The 24401-nt window shown below is 50.9% G+C and overlaps 2 protein-coding genes across 3 annotated transcripts in view; both read left to right on the plus strand.

The window, feature by feature from the left end:
* RPH3A (rabphilin 3A) overlaps positions 1–4784 on the plus strand; it is a gene marked incomplete at its 5' end in the record, with an annotated part of 55057 nt that extends 50273 nt beyond the window's left edge. For both annotated transcript variants that reach the window (XM_084253600.1, XM_084253601.1), the window contains 3 exons: positions 1153–1234; positions 3771–3867; positions 4629–4784. In XM_084253600.1, coding sequence (XP_084109726.1) covers positions 1153–1234; positions 3771–3867; positions 4629–4759 — 310 coding nt within the window. In that variant the 3' untranslated portion in view covers positions 4760–4784. The remainder of the gene's footprint in view (positions 1–1152; positions 1235–3770; positions 3868–4628) is intronic.
* On the plus strand, positions 4759–23712 carry LOC311183649 (2'-5'-oligoadenylate synthase 1-like; the record flags this gene model as incomplete). The annotated part of the gene is made up of 6 exons (XM_084253193.1): positions 4759–4899; positions 10783–11080; positions 14211–14395; positions 15634–15866; positions 16823–17143; positions 23637–23712. The coding sequence occupies 6 exons, from the start codon at positions 4759–4761 to the stop codon at positions 23710–23712; spliced, it is 1254 nt and encodes a 417-aa protein (XP_084109319.1).
* Positions 23713–24401: the final 689 nt, after the last annotated feature.

Here is a 24401-nt window from a genome sequence, read left to right on the forward strand (position 1 = left end):
TAATTTAATGTTATTTTCTCATGTGGTCCAATAGAGAAAATTATCTCACAAGGCTACTGGCCTACACACCACTAAATCCCATGCACCATCCTCCCAGCTCCTTCTCCCATCTACGCCATCCCTCGAGAAGAGCTAGAGTTGCAATGGAACAGCTGCCCTGGGCCCTTGTGGGGAAGGAAACAGGAGGCTGTTAATCAATTTAGGATCAAATCAAGATTTTGAAAGTCAGGATTGCCCTTTATTTTTGTTCAGCCCCTCCTACCTTTCAGTTTTCCCATTTGTGTCTCTTCTTGAAAATTATCCTCAAAAACAGGTTTGTGAATCAGGAAGAGATGTTTGCCCTCTTTCTAGTTTGGGAAGGTGAGGCATGCTGCAGCTGTACTCATGCTCGACGTGGCACAGCTAGTGGCAGCTCGAATCGGAATCCAGACAGTTAGGAGGTTTTAGCTGATTTTATTTATGTCCCAGAAAATCTTGATTGAGCACCTACTATGTGCCATGCATTGTGAAAAGGCCTTGGTAGAAAGGAGAGTGGGTGAGAAGTGGGGTGAAGAGCAGGAGATTAGGCTGGGCTGGAGCAGGGACCCAACCACACAGTCTCTGAAGGCCACACCAAGGATTCTGAACCTGAGGACAAAGGGTCAGGACAGAATAGTTCTGAGCAGAAGAATGACAACAATTCAATTTATATCTTCTCCTTTTTGTCTATACAAATGGCCTCTCCCCAGAAGTTGGGAGCAGCCCAGGGATGGTCAACGGTGAAAACCAGGCACCACCATCCAGAGTCTCAATTTGACCCACTGGGAGAAAGTGGTGACTGGGACCACAGACCTTAGAGGCAGTAGTTGGCTTCAGACCCAGCTGTGTGACCTCAGGCATGTATCTCAACTTCTCAACCCTCAGTTGCCTTGTCTGCAAAGTGGGTGGCTGTATTTCTACTGCCCAGAGTTTGCGGAGGATTGAAAAGGAGGTGTTGGCACCATGCCCGGCGCTGGGAGATGTGCTAGTGCACTTTGATCACCTTTAGTGTCTGTTCACTTTCTGATTAGTTCATTGATTGTTCTCTGACACTGGAAGGAATCAGTGGGGTCATCAAAGACTAGTCTTACTTATTCAACTTCACCCATAGCAGCCTCCGGTGTCTCCTCTCAGGTGGCTGAAGCCAGACATGGGAAAGAAGGCCAAACATAAGACCCAAATTAAGAAGAAAACCCTGAATCCTGAATTTAATGAGGTAAGGCTGTCCCACTGTTGTCATGCTCTAGGATATGTCCTCTATGTGAGAGGGGAAGTTGGAATGCAGATCAATAAAAAGCATCCTCTCATAGGTCAGCTTGAATTGAGGGGAGGTAGTGAGTTCCTTGTCACCAGAGAGAAGCAAGCTTAGATCAAAAGCCTATAGATTAGGAATGCCTTGCAGGAGGAGCTGCATTTGGAGAGATTGAACTAAGTCATCTCTAATGTCTTTACCAAGTCTAATAATCTCTAATACTGAAATGTGAGGGCATAGATGGGGGTGCTGCGCTTTACCTTCCACCAGGTGGTGCCACCCTCTCCTTCTCATCTCTCACTCCTGCCTCCATCCATGCATTAGGCCCACTGCAGCCACTGTCTGGATACCCACTGACTGTGCTTCTTCCTGTGGTCTCACCGTTACTTGCCAGGCCTTTCATGTCTGGACTGTTGCAGACTCTGACTCATGAATCTTGTCTCTTCCTTGCATTTGGCCCATGCTCCACATAAGCAGGAACTTTCTAAATAATGAATCTAAGTTTTGCTTCAATAACTTACAAATGGCTCCCTAGCTTCTTAAAGTGAAATCAAGTCCTTTCAAACTCATGTCCCACCCCATACCCCTCATACCCCCTTCCTCAAATCACATTAAGCTGTAGGTAGGTCCCAGCACACCTCTCAGCCGTCACACCTGCTGCTCCACTTCCTGGACTTCCCTCCACTTCCTTTTCCCTCTGGCAAACTCCTATTCAACCCTCAAGACTCAGTGTGTTAATCCCTGCAGATGTTTCCTCTGTGCTTCCAGGCTTTATGCATCCTTCTGAATTATGCTGCCCCTCTGGATTTCAATTATCTGATGACAAGCTGGAGATACTGGAAATCCAGAAATATCTGTGCAACATAATGATCTGCTTTAGGCCAGAGTCGGCTGCTATTGGTTTTTACCAAATATTGCAAGGTGGGGAAGGGATGTTCCAATGTATGTTTTTTGTGTTGTAGCATTTTCTCAAAATATGCACATGCACGGGGAATGCACTGTGTCAGCAGGACCCAGAAAACCACTGGCCAGTTTCTTTAGCCCTTTTAGACCCAGGTTCCTCTTGCAGCTGGTTTATTAGCTCTGACTCATGACTCTTGAGTTATGAGCCAATTCCTGCTGACTTATCCACCCCTCTCCTGGAGTATGAACAAGTCACAAAACAGGGAACCCAAATGGTCAATAAACTCATTAGCAATTGAGAAAATGTAAGTCAAGACCAGATACCATTTTATCGCCTCACAAACCAGCATAAAAGTACTGTAAAATATTGACCCCCGGTGCTGGTGAATATGTATGGAAAGACATACTCTCTGCAGGAGAGATGGCAAACTAGTCCAACTTCTCAAGGGAAGTTTGTCAAAACACTTCAAGAGCCTTACGAATTTGAAATTTAATTTTCATTTATTTGGGAAATAGGCAATATAGTCACATATCAGAAAACACGAAAGGGCGTCCATTCTAAATTCTCCTCCTGCCCCAGCTTCCAGCACCTACTTCTTTTCCTCTGAAACACCATTATCCAGCTCCAGGATTTAAATATATCCACAACCAAATGTATGCACGGCGGACTTTCTTATTGTACACAAATAGTTTCTCGGTGTATAGCCACTGTTCTCTCTCTTAAAATTTTATGAACTCAGAAATCCACTTCTTGGAGTGTACCCTAAATAAATCATCGTGGATGGACATGGTGACTTAAGGGACCTTCTATCATATCATTCATGATCATGAAAACCGGGAACAGCCTAAATATTCGGCTGCTGGGCATTAGGTTATGGTACAGCCAGGTGGCAGGTAAATGCCAGGCTGGGAAAAACACCAGCATGCTCAGTCAGTTTTTTCCACGTGCTACAAAATGGCAAAAGTCACAGTCTGAGAGACTCAGTTTGAGTAATCTCTTCAACACGTCAGTGTGGTCACGCCCAGGGATTGCTGACAGTGGTTATTCCTGGGCAGTTAGATGACAGGTTTGGGTTCTGTTTTGGTTTGTTGGGTTGCTTTTGTTTTTCGCTTCTTCATTTATTTTAACAAGGAACATGAATAAATTTTATAATTGGGCAGAAAATGTATCTAGAAAATCAGATTTTCTGGAAATAGAAGCACCTTGTATCAATTTCAAACCCCGTAACTACCTTGACTCTCTAAAGGATAGCGAGGAAACCCGCTTGAGAAGCTACCGGTGAGGGGGGAGGGACTGAGTTCATGCCACCTGCCTCAAGGAAACTTCACCAAGGCCGCCTCTCAGAAAGCCCCACCATCCCTCCCAATTTCAAACAGAGTCACTGCAAAGAGTCCCTGGGCCTGAGAGCGCCTTACACGGAGTATTTGTTGAAAGCGGATGGTTGGGCTCGGGGTAGAGTCTCAGGCAGGAAGGCCGCCCGTGCTCCCACAAGCCCAGTGCACGGTCCTCCCCTGGGAACTAGAACCCGGTCTCTTGGCTCCTGAAGCCAAGGGCTCAGCGCACCCGTTCACCCTCACCCTCCTCTGCCACACCCAGGAGTTCTTCTACGACATCAAGCATAGCGACCTGGCGAAGAAGTCGCTGGACATCTCTGTGTGGGACTATGACATCGGCAAGGCCAACGATTACATCGGTGAGTGCTCCCGGCTCCCCGAGAAACCCCTGCGTCCTCCCAGGGGATGCGCGCCTTCTCAGGGTGGTACAGTAGAGAGCGTCGCCTTTCTCTGGCCAACCCCATTGTGCAAACACCGAGTTGGGCCCAGTGTGCCGACTGGGGTCCACTCGGATGGACGAAAGGGCTTACCTCGGGTCGGGATGGGTCATCTGCTGCACAGATGTCCTCGGGTGGGATAATTAGGTCACTGGAGAGTAGGGGCGGGGCATAGAGGGGTGGGCTCTGCAGAAATCAGGGTACAGAGGAAGTTTCCTTAGCCTATTTGTGAGTCCAGGAAGGTCCTAACCTTCCCAGCCCCCCCTCCAGATGATAAAGATGAGCTGGCATTAAAGTTGGAGCAGGGAGGGAGCGCCAGCAGGCGGACAGGTGAGCGAAGGTGTCGAGGCAGGACTGGGCGGTGGTGAAACCGACTCTGGACCCGGACGGGCTCCCAGAAGCAGGAGAGTCGTGTCCGGGAGTGGCGATTGGGAAGTCCCGGGAAATAGACTAGCCTTGACTCAGTGCTGTGGCCGGGAGCCCCTGGGGTGCTCCAGGAGGCCGTCTGCAGGCAGCGGGGGTGAGTGGTGGTGACGCAGGACAGCCCTCTGCGGGGAACAGGGCCGAGTCGCTGGAGGGAGGGTCGCTGCTTGGTGGCGCTTTTGCCCCAGTTAGACATTTGGGTCCAGGATGAGCGACCCCCTTGGCCAGCCTCCACCCTGACACCCGCCCTCGTCCTCCAGGAGGCTGCCAGCTGGGCATCTCGGCCAAGGGGGAGCGCTTGAAACACTGGTACGAGTGTCTGAAGAACAAGGACAAGAAGATCGAGCGTTGGCACCAGCTTCAGAATGAGAACCACGTGTCAAGCGATTAATGGGGAGCCCCGGCTCCCAGCCCCATGCCCCACCCACGCCAGGTCCCCCCAGCCTGCCCCAGCTGCCCACTGCTGTCTGGTCTCTTCTGTACGCCCGCGCCCTCTCCAGCCTCCCCGACCCCGCCTTTGAGGGCCCCTCGGTGGGCACCTTCCCCCCTCACGCTGAGGCACAGCCTCTGGGCGCAGCCCCTGTCCGGTCCCCAGGGTGGAGCGGTGGGGAGGGACGGGAGACCCCACGGGAGGCTGTCAGAGCTCCCTCGAGTGGGTGGACCACAAAGGCTCTTCACCCTCCGGGACTGTCTCAGACCCTCTTGGCCGTGGACAGATGCACAGAGCTCCGGCTCCTGCGTGTGCCCCCGGCCGTCAGCACCCCCCGGACTGTGACAGAAACAGAGCCCCCGGCTCCCACCCCCTCCTGCAACATGCACCCCCGTTGCTAGGGAAGCAGACCCGTGTTTAAACTCCCCGGGGACCAGGCACACATCCTCCTGGCCCTGGACACACCAAGAAATGGACACGCAGGTACCTGAGGGGCCTCAGCAGCCCCCCTCTTTCAGGGCACCCCCTGTTTGCTTAGTAGCAAAAGCAGAGCCCACGTGTGCCCTCTCCTGGCTGCTCTCCGGCACCCCTCCGCTCTCCTGCGGTCCCTGCTGCTCCTCCCTCCTCTCTGCTCCTCCCCCTTCTGCTTCCTCCCAAGCAACGGGGGTAAAATCACTCTCGCCTCCCAGCGCCAGCCGACCAGCACTTTCTGAGAAACTGGCAAAGCTCCGCAGGCCGCTCGGCCTCTGCTTCCCAAACCACACCCTTCTCCTCCGCAGAGCCAGGAGCCCTGGGCCGCGCTGGCAGCTGGCACCGCCCGGTGCATGGCAGTGCCCCAAAAGCTGTGTAAACACCCTGTGGGGGGCCCTGGGCCCTGGCCTCCCCTGGTGGCGCAGGAGACACTCAGAGCAGAGGTGAGGGGTGAGGGGCCTCGGCTGCCCCCGGCCTCCTTCCTGTGCTCCTGGAGAAGTGGGTCCTGCCCGGCGCCCTGTTCCCGCCCCACCCTCCTCCTGCCTCCCGCCGGCACCGCCTCGAGTCTCTCTGTGGCCCGCTCCCCTCTCTCTCTCCACCCTCTGTCCTCTGCTTGTCAGGAGGAAAAATCATCATGGATCTGAAACTTCAGAGTGACAGATCCCGACACCAAAGGTTTTTGTTGCGCCATGAATTGTCCAGTCTTTCTTCCTAAAAAAGGAAAAAAAAACCAAACAGACCAGGAGGAGGGCAGCAGAGACAAGCCACCCGCCCTGGGGCGGCGGTCGGGGCCGCGAGCAGGCCTGGTCCCCTCCTGTCCGGCCAGTCTTCCCTGTGCAAACCACCCCGGTGTGCCCGAGCGGCCACCAGCACCTGCAGAGGTCCCCCACGGATGGCCCCGAGATTCTCACTCCCCGCGGCCCAGGGCCTCCGCCCCAGCTCCCCGCCCCGGTCCCCAGAAGACAGGATTTCTTGCCTCGAATCACCATTTTCTAAACTGTAAGCTCGTCGCCTTCCCCACCGTGGCCGGCAACCTCCTGCTGCCCCTCCGCCATGCCGGCCAGTCCCCCGGCGCCCCCCTCCACCCCCCCCCCACGGTCTGCCCTTTGGAGGAGGCACGCTGGCTGCTGCCCGAGCCGCAGGCTGGCACTGGCGCTGGCATCGGCATGCGGCAAGCTCGCGGGTCCATTGGGGCTTGCTCTCCCCGACAGCGTAACTGGCCCCCTGCCTGGAGCACCCGGCCCCATGCATGCGGAACCCACTGCCTCTCCCTGTGATCATGTAGCCAATAAAGTAGGAGTTCCCCGGAGAACAAGCGGCCTGCGTGCGTCCTTTGTGGTTCCCCACGGTCTCCCTCCCCACGGGCCGCTGCCCCCTGGATCACAGGTGTGTGGTCAGCGTCTGTGTCCCCCCCCTTGGGGTACCTCACGAGCAAGACAGAGGTGGCCTCTGCCCACGTGGCGTGTGCTCCCTGGAGGACTTCATCTTGGGCGGTGGGCACGGGTGGACCCGGCTGCCCCCATGACCCTCTTGGCAGAGTGCATTTTGCTGGTGCCCACCCAACAGGGAAGCAGCGACCTCATCTTCCCCCTCCTCCCTCCACCTCCCGGAAAAGCCCCAAGTGGCAAGAGTCAGATCATGTCAAGGCTGAGCTCCATCAACTCCCTGAGAGATGGACGACCTGAGGCCCTGCGAAGGGAAGACCCCAGGTCTGGCAGCAGAGCCGGGAGAGTAGCCAGACACTGGACTCCCAGGGCAGTGCTCCCACCACACCGACTAATAACGCGCGTCATCGCCAGACACCTTTGTCTTCCAGCACCTTCCATCCTGCATCACAGATAGACTCTCACTTGGGTTCTCAATGGCCCTGAAAGTGAGCTGTGTAGGGAACTACCTTTCCAGAAAGATTTTTTTTTTTTAAGATTTATTTATTTATACAAGCCCTGGGTATAGCCAGAAGCGCAGGAGGGTGAGAGAATTCACCAGAGCCAGAGCAGGGAGCAGAGCAGGCAGAAGGACCGAAGCACACTGCTGAGGGGAGCAGCGGGTGGCAGGAGAGGACTGTGTGCCACGTGGGACCCTCACCTAGTGGCCGGGAATCGAACTGGCACTGCAGAGGCTATGGGCAGCTTCGCAGCCCAGCGCTCAACCACTGTGCCACCAGGGGAGGCCCCAGAAAGATTCTTAACCCCATTATCATCTGTCCTAGTACTGCTTCAGCAATTTGTTGGGGATGTTGGTGATTTCCCAGAAGGAGCTGTTAATTCTATCCAAGCAAAACTTCGACTCCAAGTGGGGACAACTTCCTTTCCTCACCCCCAAAGGGATGGTTCTTAGCGTTGGGGCAGAAGTCAGCGTGTTAGAATCACCAGGGGAGATTATATTCTCAAATGGCCCATGCGCTGCTGGCCAGCTTCTCCTCGCCCTTCAGATTCGACCATGCCCTGGGAATAAGGTGCATATTTGAAAGCACTTCCTGGTGGTGCCTGGGCTTCCCACCTCCATGACGACCTTGCAAACCTCTGCCCTGGAAGTCCAGCTGCTTTTCCTACACTTCCCCCAGCTGGCACTAGGAGGCGACAGAGCTAATTAGGGCCATACTGGCAGACATCACTGATCAATATGGCATCTCTCCTTCAGAGCCCACTAGCTACCTCTGCCTCTGAATCCTCCCTAACACAGGCTTCTTGGTAGCCACCACCAGTCCATTGAAAATGAAGCCTAATTTCCATCTCTACATCAGGTGCTCTCCTTCCCCAGTCTTGGGGGACACGTCTGACAGACAAATATACAGGAGGAAACTTCCTTAAGGTCAGTTACACCTGACTCAGCTAAGTGGCCTCCCCCATGTCCCCTCATTGCAATGAAACACTTTGCCAGGGACAATGGGGTGCAGTAGAAAGCCCCTGAGCAGGAAAGAGCTCACCTGCTTTGGAATCAGTTCAGCTCCAGCTCCACATCCTGACTGTCACTTTCTAGCCTGGAACCTAACGTCTCTGAGTCTCAGTTACTCCTCTGAAAAATGGGGGCCAGAACCAAATCCAGAGGTGACATCAAGTTGCCGAAACCTGGTCTCTTATCAGGGCTGACAAGAGTGAAGCCCCAGAAAGGGGGAGGCAAGAGTCCAGTGACAGCAATGCCCGCTGGGCATGCCGCCAACTTTATCAAACACTTCGAACTCTGGACTCTGCCCAGCTGATGACTCCTTGGCACAATCAGATTTGCCAGGGCCATTGGCCTAATAAGATGGTAATGTATCTGGGCGCCATGGAAACACATCCCTGTCCATGCACACGAGAGATCGATTTTGCTTGGCTCTGATCCAAACTTGCTGTGTGACCTTGAGCAAGTCACTTCCCCCTGTAGGTCTTTGACTCTGTTGGTAGGATATTAGATTCAGGATTCTCTAACTCACTTGCCAGGGCCCACACACATGCCTTCATTTCTCATTCATTCAATAAAGACTTAGGCCTTTTGGCTGAGGGCAGCCTGTCTGGATGGGGACCTGCATTTCCTCTTTTGCATAAAACACACAAGAACCATCTGTCTAGAATTTCCTGTTTTGTTTCTCTGGGGGGAATAAGAACTTACACTGAGTGTGTCCTCTTACCTCCTCAATCTTTCAGTTGCTTCACTCTCTCCTAATTCTAAGTCATGTTGTATGAAACTTACCTTTATCGCATCTTTCCAAAGTAATCAATGTTGGTTTTCTAAGGACAGATTTCTTGTCACCCATATTGGGTCTGTTTATACATTTAGTGCAAAGTAGATATTTCATTAACAGGTGCAACCGCCAAGTAGAGATGTGGGAGCAAACAGAATCTTGGCTAGACATGAAATCAAACTGGAGAGCAAAGTGAGTATTCCGTAGACATTCCCGTCCTTCAGGAGTCCGTTTTGCCTGAGTCACCTTGTACAGATGGAGTGGGAGATGCCAGTTCCTTCAATGAACTGATTAGCTGGTAAACAGGAGGGTGGCTAAGAAAGATAACTGATTGGCATGTAGCGACAACTTCATCCACCAACAGAGCACACTTCTTCTCAAGTCCCATGGAATAGTCACTAAGACGGATAGCATTCTGGGCCGGATAACAGACCTCATCAAATTCCACAGACGCAACCTCGTACAAAGTATCCTCCCCACCACTATGAAATTAAACAAGGAATCGGTACAAGGAAGGTATCTGGGGAATCAATAACACACTTCTAACTAATCCAAAGAAATCTCAAGAGAAAATTTTAAATATTTTGCATGAAAGGAAAAATCAACCTATTAAAACTTGTAGGATGCAGTGCCAGTGATGCCTGGGTGGAAGTTTCTAGCAATAGATGAGAAAAGAAGAAAGATCTAAGCAAAGAGGAATGAACAGGTGGAGCAAGGCTATTTTTAGAACAGTGAAAGTATTTGCATGATTTTGGCTAATCACAACATCAGGATCAATTGTAGAGGAGAGTGGCATGTGGATACTCTGTGTTGTCTTCTGATTTTTCTGTAAAGCTAAAATTGCTGTAAGAAATAAAGTCCATTAACCAAAAGGGTAAACTAGAGCATGACACCATTTATTAAGAAAAGAGAGCTGGGCGTGTGTGTACATGAACGTGTATGGTCACCTAGAAAAATACCTGAAATCTCTCCATCCAGGTGTTTACAGGGTTTTCTTTGTGTTTCAGCGTCACAGTTTCCTTGCTTCCTGATCTTCCGCTCCCGGTTAGGAAGGGCACAGGCGACTACAAAGCCGACTTGACAACAACAAAGAAGGAAGTAAAATGTCTCTAGTTGTGTGTTTTATTTTAGGTGCAGAACTAAATAGGGGATGAAAAGCAACATTTCTAGAATGCAGCCTGAAAAAAGGGCTCATGGACTGAGTAAGTTCTGGAAGTGGGGAAAGTTGGGGGAGGGCAGTTGCAGGAACCAAAGAGTGGATTATTTGCAGAAGTGCAGTGCAGGGCTCCTCCTTCCCAGGGAAATCGAAACCAAACGCCACCCAGACCCGGCAGTGAAGATATAAGAGCCTGCCTGACAGCTCGCAGGCAGGGTAAGAAAGTATAACTTGAAGGCATTTAGCATCTACTGCCTGTGCAACCTCGGGCAAGTTAGTTAACCTCTCTGTGCCTCAACTTCCTCAAGTACAATCCCTAATACCTTATAGGACTGTGTAGATTAAGTCAAATAATGCATGTACCTCACCCAGCTCCAGCCAGTCCAGAGGTTAAAATAATAGAAGATGGTGAAGGACAGGGAATAAGGAAGATAGACTTTGGAACATGCAGCCAGAGTCCCAATCACTTCTTCACATGCTATTAGCTGTGGGAATGAGCTAATCCAGTGTCTCTGTAAAGAGGAAACTAGTAATAATAGCCCATAAATCATAGAGTTCTTGTGAATATTATAGGAATCAAGATGGGTAACCCCTCCAGGCTGTGCCAGGCAGATTAAGTGATTGTTCACATCACTTTATTTTGGAAGGCTCTTCCCAATAAATGTTCATTCTCATCCTCATCACTTGTTTCAGGGTGGCTCCTCGGGCAAAGGCACGACCCTCAGAGGTCGATCTGATGCTGACCTTGTCGTCTTCCTCAGTCCCCTCACAAGTTTTCAGAAGCAGTTGGAGCGCCGAGGAGAGTTCATAAAGGAGATCAGGAGACAGCTGGAAGCCTGTCAAAGAGAGGAATACTTTAAGTTTAAAGTGAAATTTGAGATCCAGACTTTCGAGAGGGAGAGGCCCCGTGCCCTCAGCTTCACCCTCATGTCCCCCATCTGTGCCCAGGAGGGCGTGGAGTTTGATGTCCTGCCCGCCTTCGATGCCCTTGGTGAGTGCTCTCAGGCTCCCGAGCCTTCAGCCTCTGTGCTGGGTGTGGCCTTCTTTCTTCCTTTTCATATTTCTGAGTAGACTCTTCCATAGTTTGAAAGTCTTGCCAGAACAGGGCATCCCTTCAAGGCAGAGAGGTGACTGGCGCAAGAATGAACACGGTCATAATCAGCCATAGAAGTGACATTAAGCAGCAAATTGACCCGATTTGGGGACAGATTTTTCTCACAAGAAGCCTGCCAGGATTACCGATTCTACTTAAAGCAATGTATGTGAATTTTACTTTTAAAAGTGGGGAAGCATAGACCTGGCATAAAGTCAGTAAGTCGAGTTCATTTGCGTTCACCTTTTATCTGAAACATAACATTAAGAGTTATGATGAGGTTGGGGTCTGCAGACAATCTGCAGGGACGTTTAGTCAGGAAGCATAACCTCTCTGGGGCTCAATTTCCCCATCAGGAAAACTGGTGCAACTGCATGACCTATGTCATACTATTTTTTAAATGATCATGTGCATTAAAGTTTGACTCAGGGCCTGGGGTACATAGTACGTATCAAAAATACAAGCTCCCGGGGCTCCCTGGTGGCACAGGGGTTAACAGGAAGCCTATGAAGCTATTCGCAGCCACTTCAGTTCCATCCCCGGCCAGGGACAGGGAGCTACCCACATGGTGCGACAGACCTCTCCTGTCTCCCCCGCTAGCCCCCTCAGCAGTGTATTTCACTCACTCTGCCTGTTCTGCTCCCCACTCTGTCTCTGGTGAATCCTCTCACCCTCCACACCTCTGGCCTGTACCCAGTTCTTGTATGCATAAATAAATAAATCTTTAAAGAAAAATACAAGCTTCTGCACTGTGCACCAAGGCACCCCAGGACACCACCCTGACCACAGGGGGACCGTCTCTATTTTAAATTTTCCAGGGAATTTTATTCCCAGGTATTCAATTTGGGGCAGGGGAACAATTGTGAACAGGATAGCTTTATTGATTTCTTCTTCTTCGGATAGATTGCATATAGGAAGGCTGCTGATTTTTGTTTGGTGACTTCGCAACCTGCTACTTTACTAAACTGGTTTATTATTTTAATTAGTTTTTTCTGTGGCGTTTTTTAGGGTTCTCTACATATGTTATCACATCATCTGCAAATAGTAAAAGTTCTATTTCTTTCCATATTTGGATTCCTTGTATGTCTTTCTCTTGCCTAATGGCTCTAGCTAGGACTTCCAGCATTAGATTGAAAAGCAGCGGTGAGAGTGGACGACCTTGTCTTGTTCCAGGAAAAAAGACAGAACTAGCAGGCGAACTGTAACTCAGAGACATTCAGCCAGGCAGGGGGAGGGAGAGGAGCAGCAGGAGAGGGAAGAGCACAGACTCTGTGGTGATGCTTTATGGTGTCTTGGTGGCGGAAATTTTATGGGGATAACACCTGAGAGGGGAAATCAAACGTTGCACAAAAATGAACAACGATGTCAAAACATAGAAACACAAAATTTTAAATAAATTTTCCGGGGAAACGGCGACACCTGTCGGACATCACGCAAACTGCTGCCCTGAAGTTGTCTGGGCTGAACTGAGAAAGGCCTTGGGAGCGAGGGTGTTTGTGGCGTGTCCTGTGTTGGGTGCTGATGTACGATGGCTACCAAACAATAAGAGGAAACGAGAGAGGGAGGAAGGGTCCTGCCGGCGGGAACAGGGCAGGTAAAGGGGTTAGAGGAGGTCCATGTAGGGAGGGAGCGGCAGGACGCCGTGGTCAGCAGGGTGGACACAGGCCGTGTCCTGGAAATGCACCTGGACAGCTGATCCTGCCGTCGCTTGGAACGAACACACTGCACAGTGATGGGGGCTTCCAGTGGAGAAGTAACACGGCCAGGTTTGTGCTTTAGAAGAACAGCCCAGCCGAGTGTGGGCAGCAGACAGGAGGCGAGGCAGGACGGGCGGACGGGGAACAGCCAAGCAGCGGCCAGAAGCAGACTTTCCGCTGAGCACCTACTACGTGCAGGCACTGTGCTGGGGCCAGGAGTGGGCCAGACAAGCACCCTCTCTTCTGGCCTTGAGGATAAACAAGAGAAACGGAGTGATCCTTGCTGCGATAAAACCAAACAGGAGGAGAAAGGCGGATTCTGGTTGGTTTCACTCCTGTGTGGACTTTAGAGAAACTAAACAAAAGAACTGACAGAACAAAACTGAAGCAAACCCTAGAAATCTCATGATGAAATTGAGGCTACCAGAGGGGGAGAGGCATGGAGCGCAAAGTTGGGGGGAGCGGGCAATGGCCTGTGGTAGAGGGTTATGGGTGCTTTGGTGGTGGGGGTGGTGTTGGAACATGTATCTGAGGAGGTGTGAACCTGAACCCCAAAGCATATGCAGTGTTGTAGACCATGGCTATCGTAATAAAAATAATGCAATTATAGAAAAAGAACTAAACAGAGAGATATAACATAGTATGAAGGGATCAGGAGGCTTTCTCAGACAGGCTGAGGAGGGAGGACCCCACTCTGAGGAGGTGACATCTGGCGGAGGTCCAAGGAATGAGAAGGGATCAGTGTGGTAAGATCTGGAGGTTCCAGGAAGTGGAAGCAGCAAGTGCAAAGGCCATGGCCTGGCCACACTTTAAAAGGCCTCTCTGGGGGCCTCCCCAGTGGTGCAGCAGGTTGAGTGCAGCGCTGTGAAACTGTCCTCAACCTTTGAAGAGCGGGTTCAATTCCTGGCCAGCCAGTGAGAATCCCACATGGCGAGGCAGACCTCTCCTGATTCACCCGCTGCTCCCCTCAGCAGTGTATTTCAGTAGCTCTGCCTGTTCTGCTCCCTGCTCTGTCTCTGGTGAATCCTCTCACCCTCCCATGCCTCGGGCCTATACCCCAGTTCTTGTATAAATAAATAAATCTTTAAAAAAAAAAAAGGCCTCTGAGTGCTGGGTTGAGATGGATTATGGAGGAACCAATGAGCGGCTCTGCCACCATCCTGACAGGGCAGGTGTGGCCTGGACGGGCTATGGAGACCAGGACGGACCTCCGAACCTGAGGCTGCTGCCCTTCCCACTGTACCCCACGCCCTGTGAACTTGTCTCCCCAGACACATAAAGGGATCTCAGGGAAGAGCTGGCACCTTAAAGCAACGGGTTTGTCCTAACAGGTCAGTGGTCTGGAGACGGCAAACCGGACCCTGATATCTACGTGAGGCTCATCCAAGAGTGCGAATGGCTGGGGAAAGAGGGTGAGTTCTCCCCCTGCTTCACGGAGCTGCAGAGAGCCTTCCTGAAGTGGCGGCCCACCAAGGTGAAGAGCCTCATCCGCCTGGTCAAGTGCTGGTACCAACAGGTATGCCCTCCCACAGGACAGGGCTCCTAGGACCTACTACCACCTCTCTGAACCCCCATCCCTACCCCTTACCCCCAGGCCTTGGTGTCCCTCATTGTTCTTCTAAACAGGAAACTCTCCTCCCACCTCTGGACCTTTGCATTTGCTTTTATGTTTATTTATCCTCTGTCTTCCCACAAAAATGTACAGGAAGGAAGGGATTTGTACGTTCCCATTCACAACAGACCCTAGAACAGTGCCTGGCACTTAGTAGGTGTTCAGTAAGTAATCGCTGAGTGAGTTCATGAATGCTACAATCACCCTCCCCCCCGCACACACCCCCCCACAGAGCCCACCACACTCTTCAGAAGTTGGGGAGAGGGCCTCCCCAGTGGCGCAGTGGTTGAGCGCTGGGCTGCGAAGCTGCCCACAGCCTCTGCAGCGCCGGTTCGATCCCCGGCCACCGCGTGAGGGTCCCACATGGCGCACAGACCTCTCCTGCCACCTGCTGCTCCCCTCAGCAGTGTACTTCATCAGTCTGCCTGTTCTGTTCCCCGCTCTGGCTCTGGTGAATTCTCTCGCCCTCCTGCACTTCTGACTGTACCCAGTGCTTGTACAAATAAATAAATAAATCTTAAAAAAAAGAAGAGAAGAAGTTGGGGAGAAAGGACTGCGTTGAAACAAACGTGTCACAGCCCCTCTGTTCCCGTCCTGGCTGTGTGACCTTGGGCAAGTGACTTAACCTCTCTGTGCTTTCTGCTTTCTCATTTGCAAAGAGCAGCATGGCATAGCACTAGCAATGCATGTAACAGGTGCCTGGTCTATAGCTGGCCCTAGTCAAGGTACTCTCTATAAGAGCTAATGTGTGTGATGTGCCAGGCGTGTCGAATCAAATCTTTTGTGAATGTGATATGCTCTTCTCCTTACTTTTGACTATCCTACATTTTACTTGATCTTGATGATGATTCTGTGATCTGGGTAAAGGCAGGTTTTATTATTAAACCCATTTTACAGAAAGAACTATAAGCCAGTTCTTTCAACTGATAAGCAGCAGAACTATTTGAATTTGGGTCTTCACTCGCAAGACTTGAGCTAATCTGTGACAAGCATCCCGTACGCTCTTTGGATGAATGAATGACCCTGGCTTTGTTCCAGGATGACTGACTTGCAAAAATAGTGACAGGCTGGTCTCGGCCCACGGAGATGTGCTTTACACAAAAGCTGGACAAGCCCAAGCTGCTCATCACTTCTCTTCTCAGTGTAAGGAGAAGCTTGGGAAGCCACTGCCCCCCCAGTACGCCCTAGAACTCCTGACGGTATATGCCTGGGAGCACGGAAGCGGGGAAACAGAGTTCAGCACCGCTCAGGGATTCCGGACCGTTTTGGAATTAGTCCTGAAACATGAACGGCTTTGCATCTTCTGGGAAAAGTATTATGGCTTTGAAAACGCTTCCATCAGTAAATACCTGACGAAGATGATCAAGAGGCGCAGGTAAGCTCTCCCCGCCTGGCTCCGCTCCCTGCATAAAGGAACCCCAGAGACAGCTCCTTGGGAGTGGAGGGCAGGGGATGAGGAGGGCTCCGTATTCAGGAACACTCTTCCCACCAGTCATTGTGCTGGCATCTGACTGCCGCCATTTGATTGACTGATTTTTTTAAAGATTTATTTATTTATGCATACAAGAACTGGGGTACAGGCCAGATGTGCAGGGGGTGAGGGGACTTACCAGAGACAGAGTGGGGAGCAGAACAGGCAGACTGACTGAAATGCACTGCTGAGGGGAGCAGCGGGCGAGACAGGAGGGGTCTGCTGTGCCATGTGGGTAGCTCCCTGGCCGGGGATCAAATTCGTGCTCCAGAGGCTGCAGACAGCTTCACAGTGCTATGCTTAACCCCTGGCGCCACCATTTGATTTAAACAAGAACCTCCACCCCGTCCCGGGAGGCAGCCATGGTGGTAACCGCTTTACAGAGAATAAGGGGTTTGTCCACACCGGGACAGAGAGGGAATGAAATACTGCGCTGTGAATTGGAATCACAGTTGCAGTGACAGTAATGGCTCCCAGACACTAGGCACCTGCTGTCAGATGGCCACAGGGCAGGGAGGGTGGGCGTGATCATGACTGGCACTCTATGGCCCTGGCGTGCTGCAGTCACTGGGCTGGGCATTTCCAAGCTTTCTCTGGACTCTCACACCACCCCCTTTGAGATGGGCACGTTCTCTCCTATCTCATAAAGAAACTGAGGCTTAGCGAGGTTGAAGGAGAAGCCCATGGGCACACCGCTAACAAAGGGCATTGGTGAGACTGAAACCCAGTCTCCCAGGCCAAGGGTAAGACTCGTGGTGCTCCCTGCCCTCTGGCGGCGGGGCCCTCAGCACAGCGTCCCGTGGCTTTGCTTCCTGCTCACAGCCCGGCTCACCTGTCTCTCTCTAAATGTCGCCCTCCAGGCCCGTGATTCTGGACCCTGCTGACCCCACAGGAAACGTGGCTGGTGAGAGCCAACTTGCCTGGCAGCGGCTGGCACAGGAGGCGTTTACCTGGCTGAGTTACCCATGCTTCAGGAACTGGGATGGGTCTGCAGTCCAGGCCTGGAACGTGCCGGTAAGAATTTTTGCCTCCTCCCTTCTTTCCCCACCCCTTCCCTGCAACGTAGGGTGCGAAGCTGGTGGTCACTCTTCCCGACGACGTCGCCGTCGTCATCTGTTTTCACGCCCTGGTCCGTGTGTCAGTCATTCATTCCGCCCTGGCGGAGGGGCTCTGGGATTCTTGTATCCGTTTATCTGGAGTTTATGGTTAATGTACCCTTGGCCAGAGGCCTCAGCTTTGGTTGGCCCATTGCTGCAGGAACAGCAGCGCGCCAGCCAGCGCGGCTTATGGAGTGTCTGCTTTGGCTCAGACTCTGTCCAAAGCCTTTTCTGTGCCTCACAGAGGAGGAGAGGGGACACAGAGAGGGAAGTCGCCTGCTCAGGGAGGGGCATTCGGGGCACGGCACACCCGGGATGGAGACTCGGTACAGGCCGGTGCCAGAGCTAAACAGGCTGCTTCATGGTGGGGTCTCTGCAGCCGGGGGGCCTGGGGGACCACACACTAGGCAGTGGCAGAAGGAACCGAGCTTGGCTCCACCCCTCCCAGGGGAGGGGTCTCTTTCATGGAGGGGGACTGATGGCATCCAGAAGCAGACTCTAAGATGGAATTTAGGGTGCAGGACGTTGGGGGGCAGGGAGGTCCCATTGGAACTAACACCTGTGGAAGGGAGAGAAGGAAGCAGGCGCAGCAAAGGGAGACACCAAACTAGGGTGCAGCCCCATCTCAGCCCACCCTGCTGGAGGCCCTGGAGCTCCAGTGGCTTCAGAGTTGACCTCAGCAGACTGAGGTAACCAGGCCTTTCTGCCCCCACAAGGACCAGTCACTGAGTGTGGGCACCTCGGGAAGGGCCGTGGCTTCAATACAGGCCACATCTGCAGCCAGGCCACCCCTAAAGGGACTGCCACTCCGGACAGCTGGGACTTGCTCCTCCTTCCCTTGGGGTATCCAGGTGGCATGCCACAGTGCCCCCATAAATGCTCACTAAGACCCAGTGTCACCAACATCCCATGTCATCTCACGCTTTCCCCTTTCAGCCTGAGGCAGGCAGCAGCCTTGAGGCCTGGGCTGGCAGCGGATCTCCATTCTGCAGTTTCCAGCAGCACCACAAGGTCTCCGGCTCCTTCAGCTCACACCAGGACACATACACTCCCTGGGAGCACTCTCCCCAGGAAAATGAAGGCTGGTCATGCTCCATCCTCTGAACACTGGTGCCTCTCAGAAGAAGGGATTTGTGGCGGCTCCTGCCTCTGTGTCTGTTATCGCCACTGTACGTCAGTAATTAAATGCAAAGAGTGGCTGTATTCAATAGTTTGAATATATAAGACCCTTTTCCCCTGTGTGCTGGACTGGTCAGCCAATGACGGGTAAGATCAGGGACAGACAATGTCTGTAGCTCCTGGCAACCTAAGACAGGCACAGTCCCCAAAGGGAATCATAAAAACCCCTTCTTTGGCTAACAAAAAGATGGCCGCTAGCAAATTATGTCAGTACATGCTGCCCAGTTAGTTGAGACCACACCGCTAATTGTTAACTAACAGTGTAGTAGATTTGTGCTTCACTGCCCAGTTGTTACTGTAAAACTGGTTTGACTACTTACAAAAAACAACGAAGAATCTAATGGGTGTTGGGAACTTAAGATAATGATTATAAACAACAAAATAGTTACGGTAATAGGTATATTATTATGAAACATATAAGTACTGTATCTTTTTGAGAGTGGGGTCAATGTTTAATCTAGGGTTAATTACAATGGCCTGAAGGTCAGGGACCTCTAGCAAAGGTCTCGGTATGTACTTGATTTATTGATAATTGTGCATGATCGGAATCTGGGAATGGTGCATATTGTTTTTGTTATGTTTCACTGAATGTAATGATTTAGTGTATGATTAACCACATAGTGTGAAAAACTATCTTATGTAATGACCACAGAAATGTATAAAAGGAAAATGGTAACTATAATAAATTGCACCCAGATTTTCACTCCCTTAGAGTGTGTCTGTGTGTCATTCTTTCTTGTCCCTCGCCCTAATTCCTTCGGCCACCTCTTGCTCGTTCTCGCTCAATCTCGGAGACTGCCTCCATCTCCCCGCCGCTGCTGGTGGGGCTCAACCTCCCAAAGGTGGGGTTCATTTGCTGGAAGATTCGACCTCTCTGCTTTGTGTGCAAGTGTGTGTGCCTGAGTGAGAGAGTGAGTTTGTGCTCCAAGGCTTTGAAAGCCGCGGAGCCCGTGTGGGCTCGTAACTGCATTTCCGCGAAAGCCACAAGGTTTAGTGGGGTCTCCTTGCGGAGTCCAAGACCGGGGCTTATACGGTCACCCCTATACCAAGGCTTTCTAATACTCCGCGAGGAGTACGGTCAGCCGAGCACTGTTGAGTGTTTTTAGTTTCGCTTTCTAGGCAAAAATTTCTTTAGGTATTTTCTCAGAAGAAGACGTGTTTTGAAGAACGACCTCCAAGTAATTTAGTCGAAGGATAGGGATCTCGTCGGGGCGCTGCGGGCCCACTGGTAAAGGCTGACCAGTTAAAGAGGACGAGTAGGTTTTGAGAATGGGACATTCTCACTCTAAGGATAGAGGACTTTTTCTTTCCGTTTTCATGAGTTTATTTTGAAAATCTGTCCATGGTTTCCTGAAGAGGGAAGCTTGTCTTTAACAAATTGGAAGCGTGTAGGAAAAGAGATACGAAAATTTTACAATCAGAATGGTCTTACACAGGTACCTGTTCAGGCTTTTCCTTTATGGGTGCAAATTCGAGATTTATTAGTTGATACTACGGAAGCGGATTTGTGGAGGGGTGAAATCTCTGACGAAGGTAGTGATCAGGAAGCTATCCCTTTCGCTAGTACCTCTAGAACATATTTGGGTGCCGTTCCTTCCGCACCTGTTTTAGATGAAGAACTTGTGACTGAACTGTTTACAATAGCTAAGCTTTGGAAACAACCCAAATGCCCAAAAATAGATGACTGGATCAAGAAGATGTGGTACATATATACCATGGACTATTACTCAGCATTCAAAAAAGATAAACACATGCAATTTGCAGCAACATGGATGGCGCTGGAAGGGATCTTGCTCAGCGAAATAAGCCAAAAAGAAAAAGAAAAATACCGGATGGTCTCACTCATAGCAGGAATCTAGAAAACTTAAATAAGGGACCAGGAAAATGAATATAAGAAAGTGAAAATCAAAATCAACAAAAAACTATGAACCAGAGACACTTTTTGGGGGGTGGGGGGCGGGAGGGGAAGGATTGGAGTCAGAATGGGGCATTTGCAATTGTATGGGGGAATATAAAAATAAAATTTATTATTTAAAAAAAAAAAAAAGAACTTGTGACTGAGCACCCTAGGGAACCTGAATATGCAGAAGTCGGCACTGAGGAAGATGAGAGTGATTTTGAGGATGCCATTGCTGATATCTATAGGAGTACAGAAATTAGACAAAATCCAGTGCCACAAAATACTCTTATGGCTCCAAATAATTTGCTTTGATCTCCCCGCCGCTGCTGGGCTAGTCCGCGGCAGGGATTGCAGCGCCCCTTCATTTCCAGTGGATGGGGGGACTGTCTATTCTGAGAAGCGGTGAGTTGACAGGCCCAGGACCAGAATCCAAGTCTTTGACCCCCCCCCCCATTTCTAGTGTTCTCCTTTAATAGACCTTTCCCTGCAGCCCCCACAAGCCCCCCATCCCTGCCTATTCCCTGAGAGACAACAAGGAAGACAAATGAGTGTGACCCCTGTCCTGACTTTCTTCTGCATGCCTGGTGGGAAGATTATGGTCCAATTTATTATCAAAAATAATAAAAATAATAGCAAATGGAAGTATTGTGAAGTATTTATTAAGTGCAAAGCAGATCACCAAGAAATATCTCTGTTCATATTACGCATGTGTGCGTATGTGTGTATTCATTGACTGATATATTTATTGAGCACCTAATATCTCTGGGCCCTGGGAACACAGCGATGAACACAGCAGACAAAAATCCCTGCCTCATGGAGCTGACCTTCTTGTGGAACATTTTGATATTGGCTAATTTAGGATCCTTCCAATTTTCAGTTGCAAAAATCCAGAGACAAATATCTCTGGTTCCTCCTCTGTCTGCACCTCTGATTGTTTATCTAGGAAAAAGTTTGGAACTACCCTAGGACAGTAACCGCCAGTCATGTGTGGCTCTTGACCATTTGAAATGTCGCTGATCCAAATTGAGGTTTGGGGCAAGTGTGAAATACCTCAGGGGTTTCAAAGATTTAGCAAAAGGAATTGTCCACACTCTTGGCATAATCTTCTATGCGGATGGCATGACTATTTTGTAAACATTGAGTTAAATCAATGGGCTGTAACAGGACTCTTACACCCAGGAACCCAAGGGGAGGTACTGGTCATGGGGGGGGGTGGGTAGCCCTGACACTCCAGGGGCCACTGAAATGACCCAAACTGGCCAATCCTCAGCCTGCATCCCACGCCTTGCCTCTCATTCAGAGACCCCAATAAAGCCGTGTCATCAATAGTATATTATTTGATTACAGCATTATGGATGCTACTTGTCTAAATTTTCTGATTTTGGGGGCCTCCCCGGTGGCGCAGCGGTTGAGCGCTGGGTTGCGAACCTGCCCGCAGCCTCTGCGGCGCCGGTTCGATCCCCGGCTGCTCCCCGGCCACCAGAGGAGGGTCCCGTATGGCGCGCAGACCTCTCCTGCCGCCCGCTGCTCCCCTCAGCAGTGTGTTTCGGTCCTTCTGCCTGCTCTGCTCCCAGCTCTGGCTCTGGTGAATTCTCTCACCCTCCCGCGCTTCTGACTGTACCCAGTGCATGTATAAACAAAAACAAACAAACAAACAGATAAATAAATAAATAAACATGCCTCTATTTAAAAATAAATAAATAAATTTTCTGATTTTGTTCACCTTTTGAGTCAACTTGTGTTACTTGTATGACCATGAGAAACAACAAAGCAGTATTTCTCTTTTTCTTTTTTAAAGATTTATTTATGGCCCAAAAATAGATGACTGGATCAAGAAAATGTGGTCCATATACACCATGGAATATTACTCAGCGTTCAAAAAAGATAAACACTTGCAATTTGCAGCAACATGGATGGTGCTGGAAGGGATCATGCTCAGCGAAATAAGCCAGAAAGAAAAAGAAAAATACCGGATGGTCTCACTCATAGCAGGGATCTAGAAAACTTAAATAAGGGACCAGGAAAATGAATAACTATAAGAAAGTGAAAATCAAAATCAACAAAAAACTATGAACCAGAGACACTCTATGGGGGGTGGGGGGCAGGGAGGGGAAGGATTGGGGTCAAAATAAGGGGGTTGCAATTGTATGGGGAATATAAAAATAAAATTTATTTTAAAAAAATAAAGATTTATTTATTTATGCATACAAGAGCTGGGGTGTAGGCCAGAGGTGTGGGGGTGAGAGGATTAAGCAGAGACAGAGTGGGGAGCAGAACAGGTGGATCTACTGAAACACTCTGCTGAGGGGAGCAGCCGGGAGACAGGAGAGGTCTGCTGTGCCATGTGGGTAGCTCCCTGGCTGGGGAACGAACTTGTGCTGCAGTGGCTGGTGATAGCTTGATAGCGCTGAGACTTTAACCCCTGCACCACTGGGGAGGCCCCCCAAAGCGGTATTTCTTGCAAACACTTTCCCCATAAGCATTTCTCCCAGCTGAGCTCTGCTAAGGTCTGCAGAGCCCACAGCCCCAGGTTATACACAAGAAGCTAAGGCTGTGGGTTTGGAGGTGCTGTTCAAGGACAGATTCTTGACATCTGGTCTGGACTCTGGACACAGGGAGCTGGCGTGGGAGGGGGGTGGGTGTTACTGTATGAGAATTGAAGCATCTGAGGCAGGCGGGTATGAGTCACCAGAGATAAGGCCCCGTTATGGGCAACTTCCTGCTGAGGAAACGAAACCTAAGGCGTAGCAGAGACGGTGGAGGGCACAGCCAGCATGAACAACGCTTACTCCACTACAACAAAACAGTGATTAGCAGGAAGGAAGGGTGATTGCGGAAAGGAGCCGGTGTACGGTTGCGAGGGCAGAACAAGGCTTGGCGGCGAGCAAGCCGTAGTAGACGCAGATGTTGCCGCACACAGGTCTACACCTGAAAACTTCACCATGTTATAAACCAGTGTGACTTCAGTTTTAAAAAAAAGGAAATGGGTGATGTGAAGTTGGAGGTCCAGCATTGATGGGGGAACCCCAGTGTCCTCAGCTTCGTGCAGAGGTCCCCCAGCTGAACCAGAGGTGAATCTTAGTGTACAGTTGACCTTGAACAAGGCTTTGACTGCAAGGTGCTCTTACAGGAGGATTCTTTTCTGTCCCTGGGCTCCGCCTTCCAGATTCCACCGACCAGCTGTGTGAGCCAGGGGTGCGGGGGGCCGGCTGCTGCGGGACCTGGGCTTGGGTGGATTTGGGGGAAGGGTTGAGGGGACACAGGAGGGGTGTCCAGAAACCAACTCCTTTTTGGACACCAAGGGATGACTGTAATTAAGTTGGGGGGTCAAAAGTTATTTGTGAATTCTCGACTGCCTGGGGTCCAGGTGTCTAACCCCCAAGGTGTTCAAGAGTCAGCTGCATGGCCATCTTGAAGCAGTGGGTGAGTGCTCCCCGGTGCCTCTCCCTGCACGTCCTGCACCATTGTCTGTGGGTGCCACCTCCCCCCCCCCACCAGCTGCAAGCCCCAGGCCCCTCCCCTGAGCTCAGATGCTCAGGCTCTGGAGTCTGACAGCTTGGGCTTGCACACCTGACTGACGTGGTGGCCCTGGGCAAGTCACTTAATGCCCGGGTAAGCAGCTCTCCTCTGTCAAGTGAGGCCACCACAATAGCTTGTGGGTCTGGGGAGGGTTTGATAAGCTAAAGCGGGGTGGGTACAGGCCAGCACTTGGCATCCAGCTCATCCTAAAAGAAGCTAGAACTGGGCCTCCCCGGTGGCGCAGTAGTTGAGTTCTGGGTTGCGAAGCTGGTTCGATCCCCGGCTGCTCCCCGGCCAGCGGAGGAGGGTCCCACATGGCGTGCAGACCTCTCCTGCCGCCCGCTGCTCCCCTCAGCAGTGTACTTCGGTCCTTCTGCCTGCTCTGCTCCCTGCCCTGGCTCTGGTGAATTCTCTCACCCTCCCGCGTTTCTGACTGTACCCAGTGCTTGTATAAATAAAAAAATAAATCTTTTAAAAAAGAATAAGAAGAAGAAACTCTTTAAAAAAAGAAGCAGCAGCAGCTAGAACTTATTTTGATGAGTGAAAAACATTGATGGGGGTGGGACGTTCCCTGGCCCCACCCTGGACTTGGGGCTGTGAGGTGGTAGGAGAGGGCCTCTCTCTGAGGTTTATTTGTAACGTGATGGGAGCCTGTGGGCTACCACCCCAGCCCGGGAGATCTGTCAGCAGTCACTCCAGGAACGCAACCATGGGCAGAGGAGTTTGTGAGCCTCAGCCCAGGGG

The sequence above is a fragment of the Talpa europaea genome (assembly GCF_964194135.1).
Source record: "Talpa europaea genome assembly, chromosome: 14".
NCBI lineage: Eukaryota > Metazoa > Chordata > Mammalia > Eulipotyphla > Talpidae > Talpa > Talpa europaea.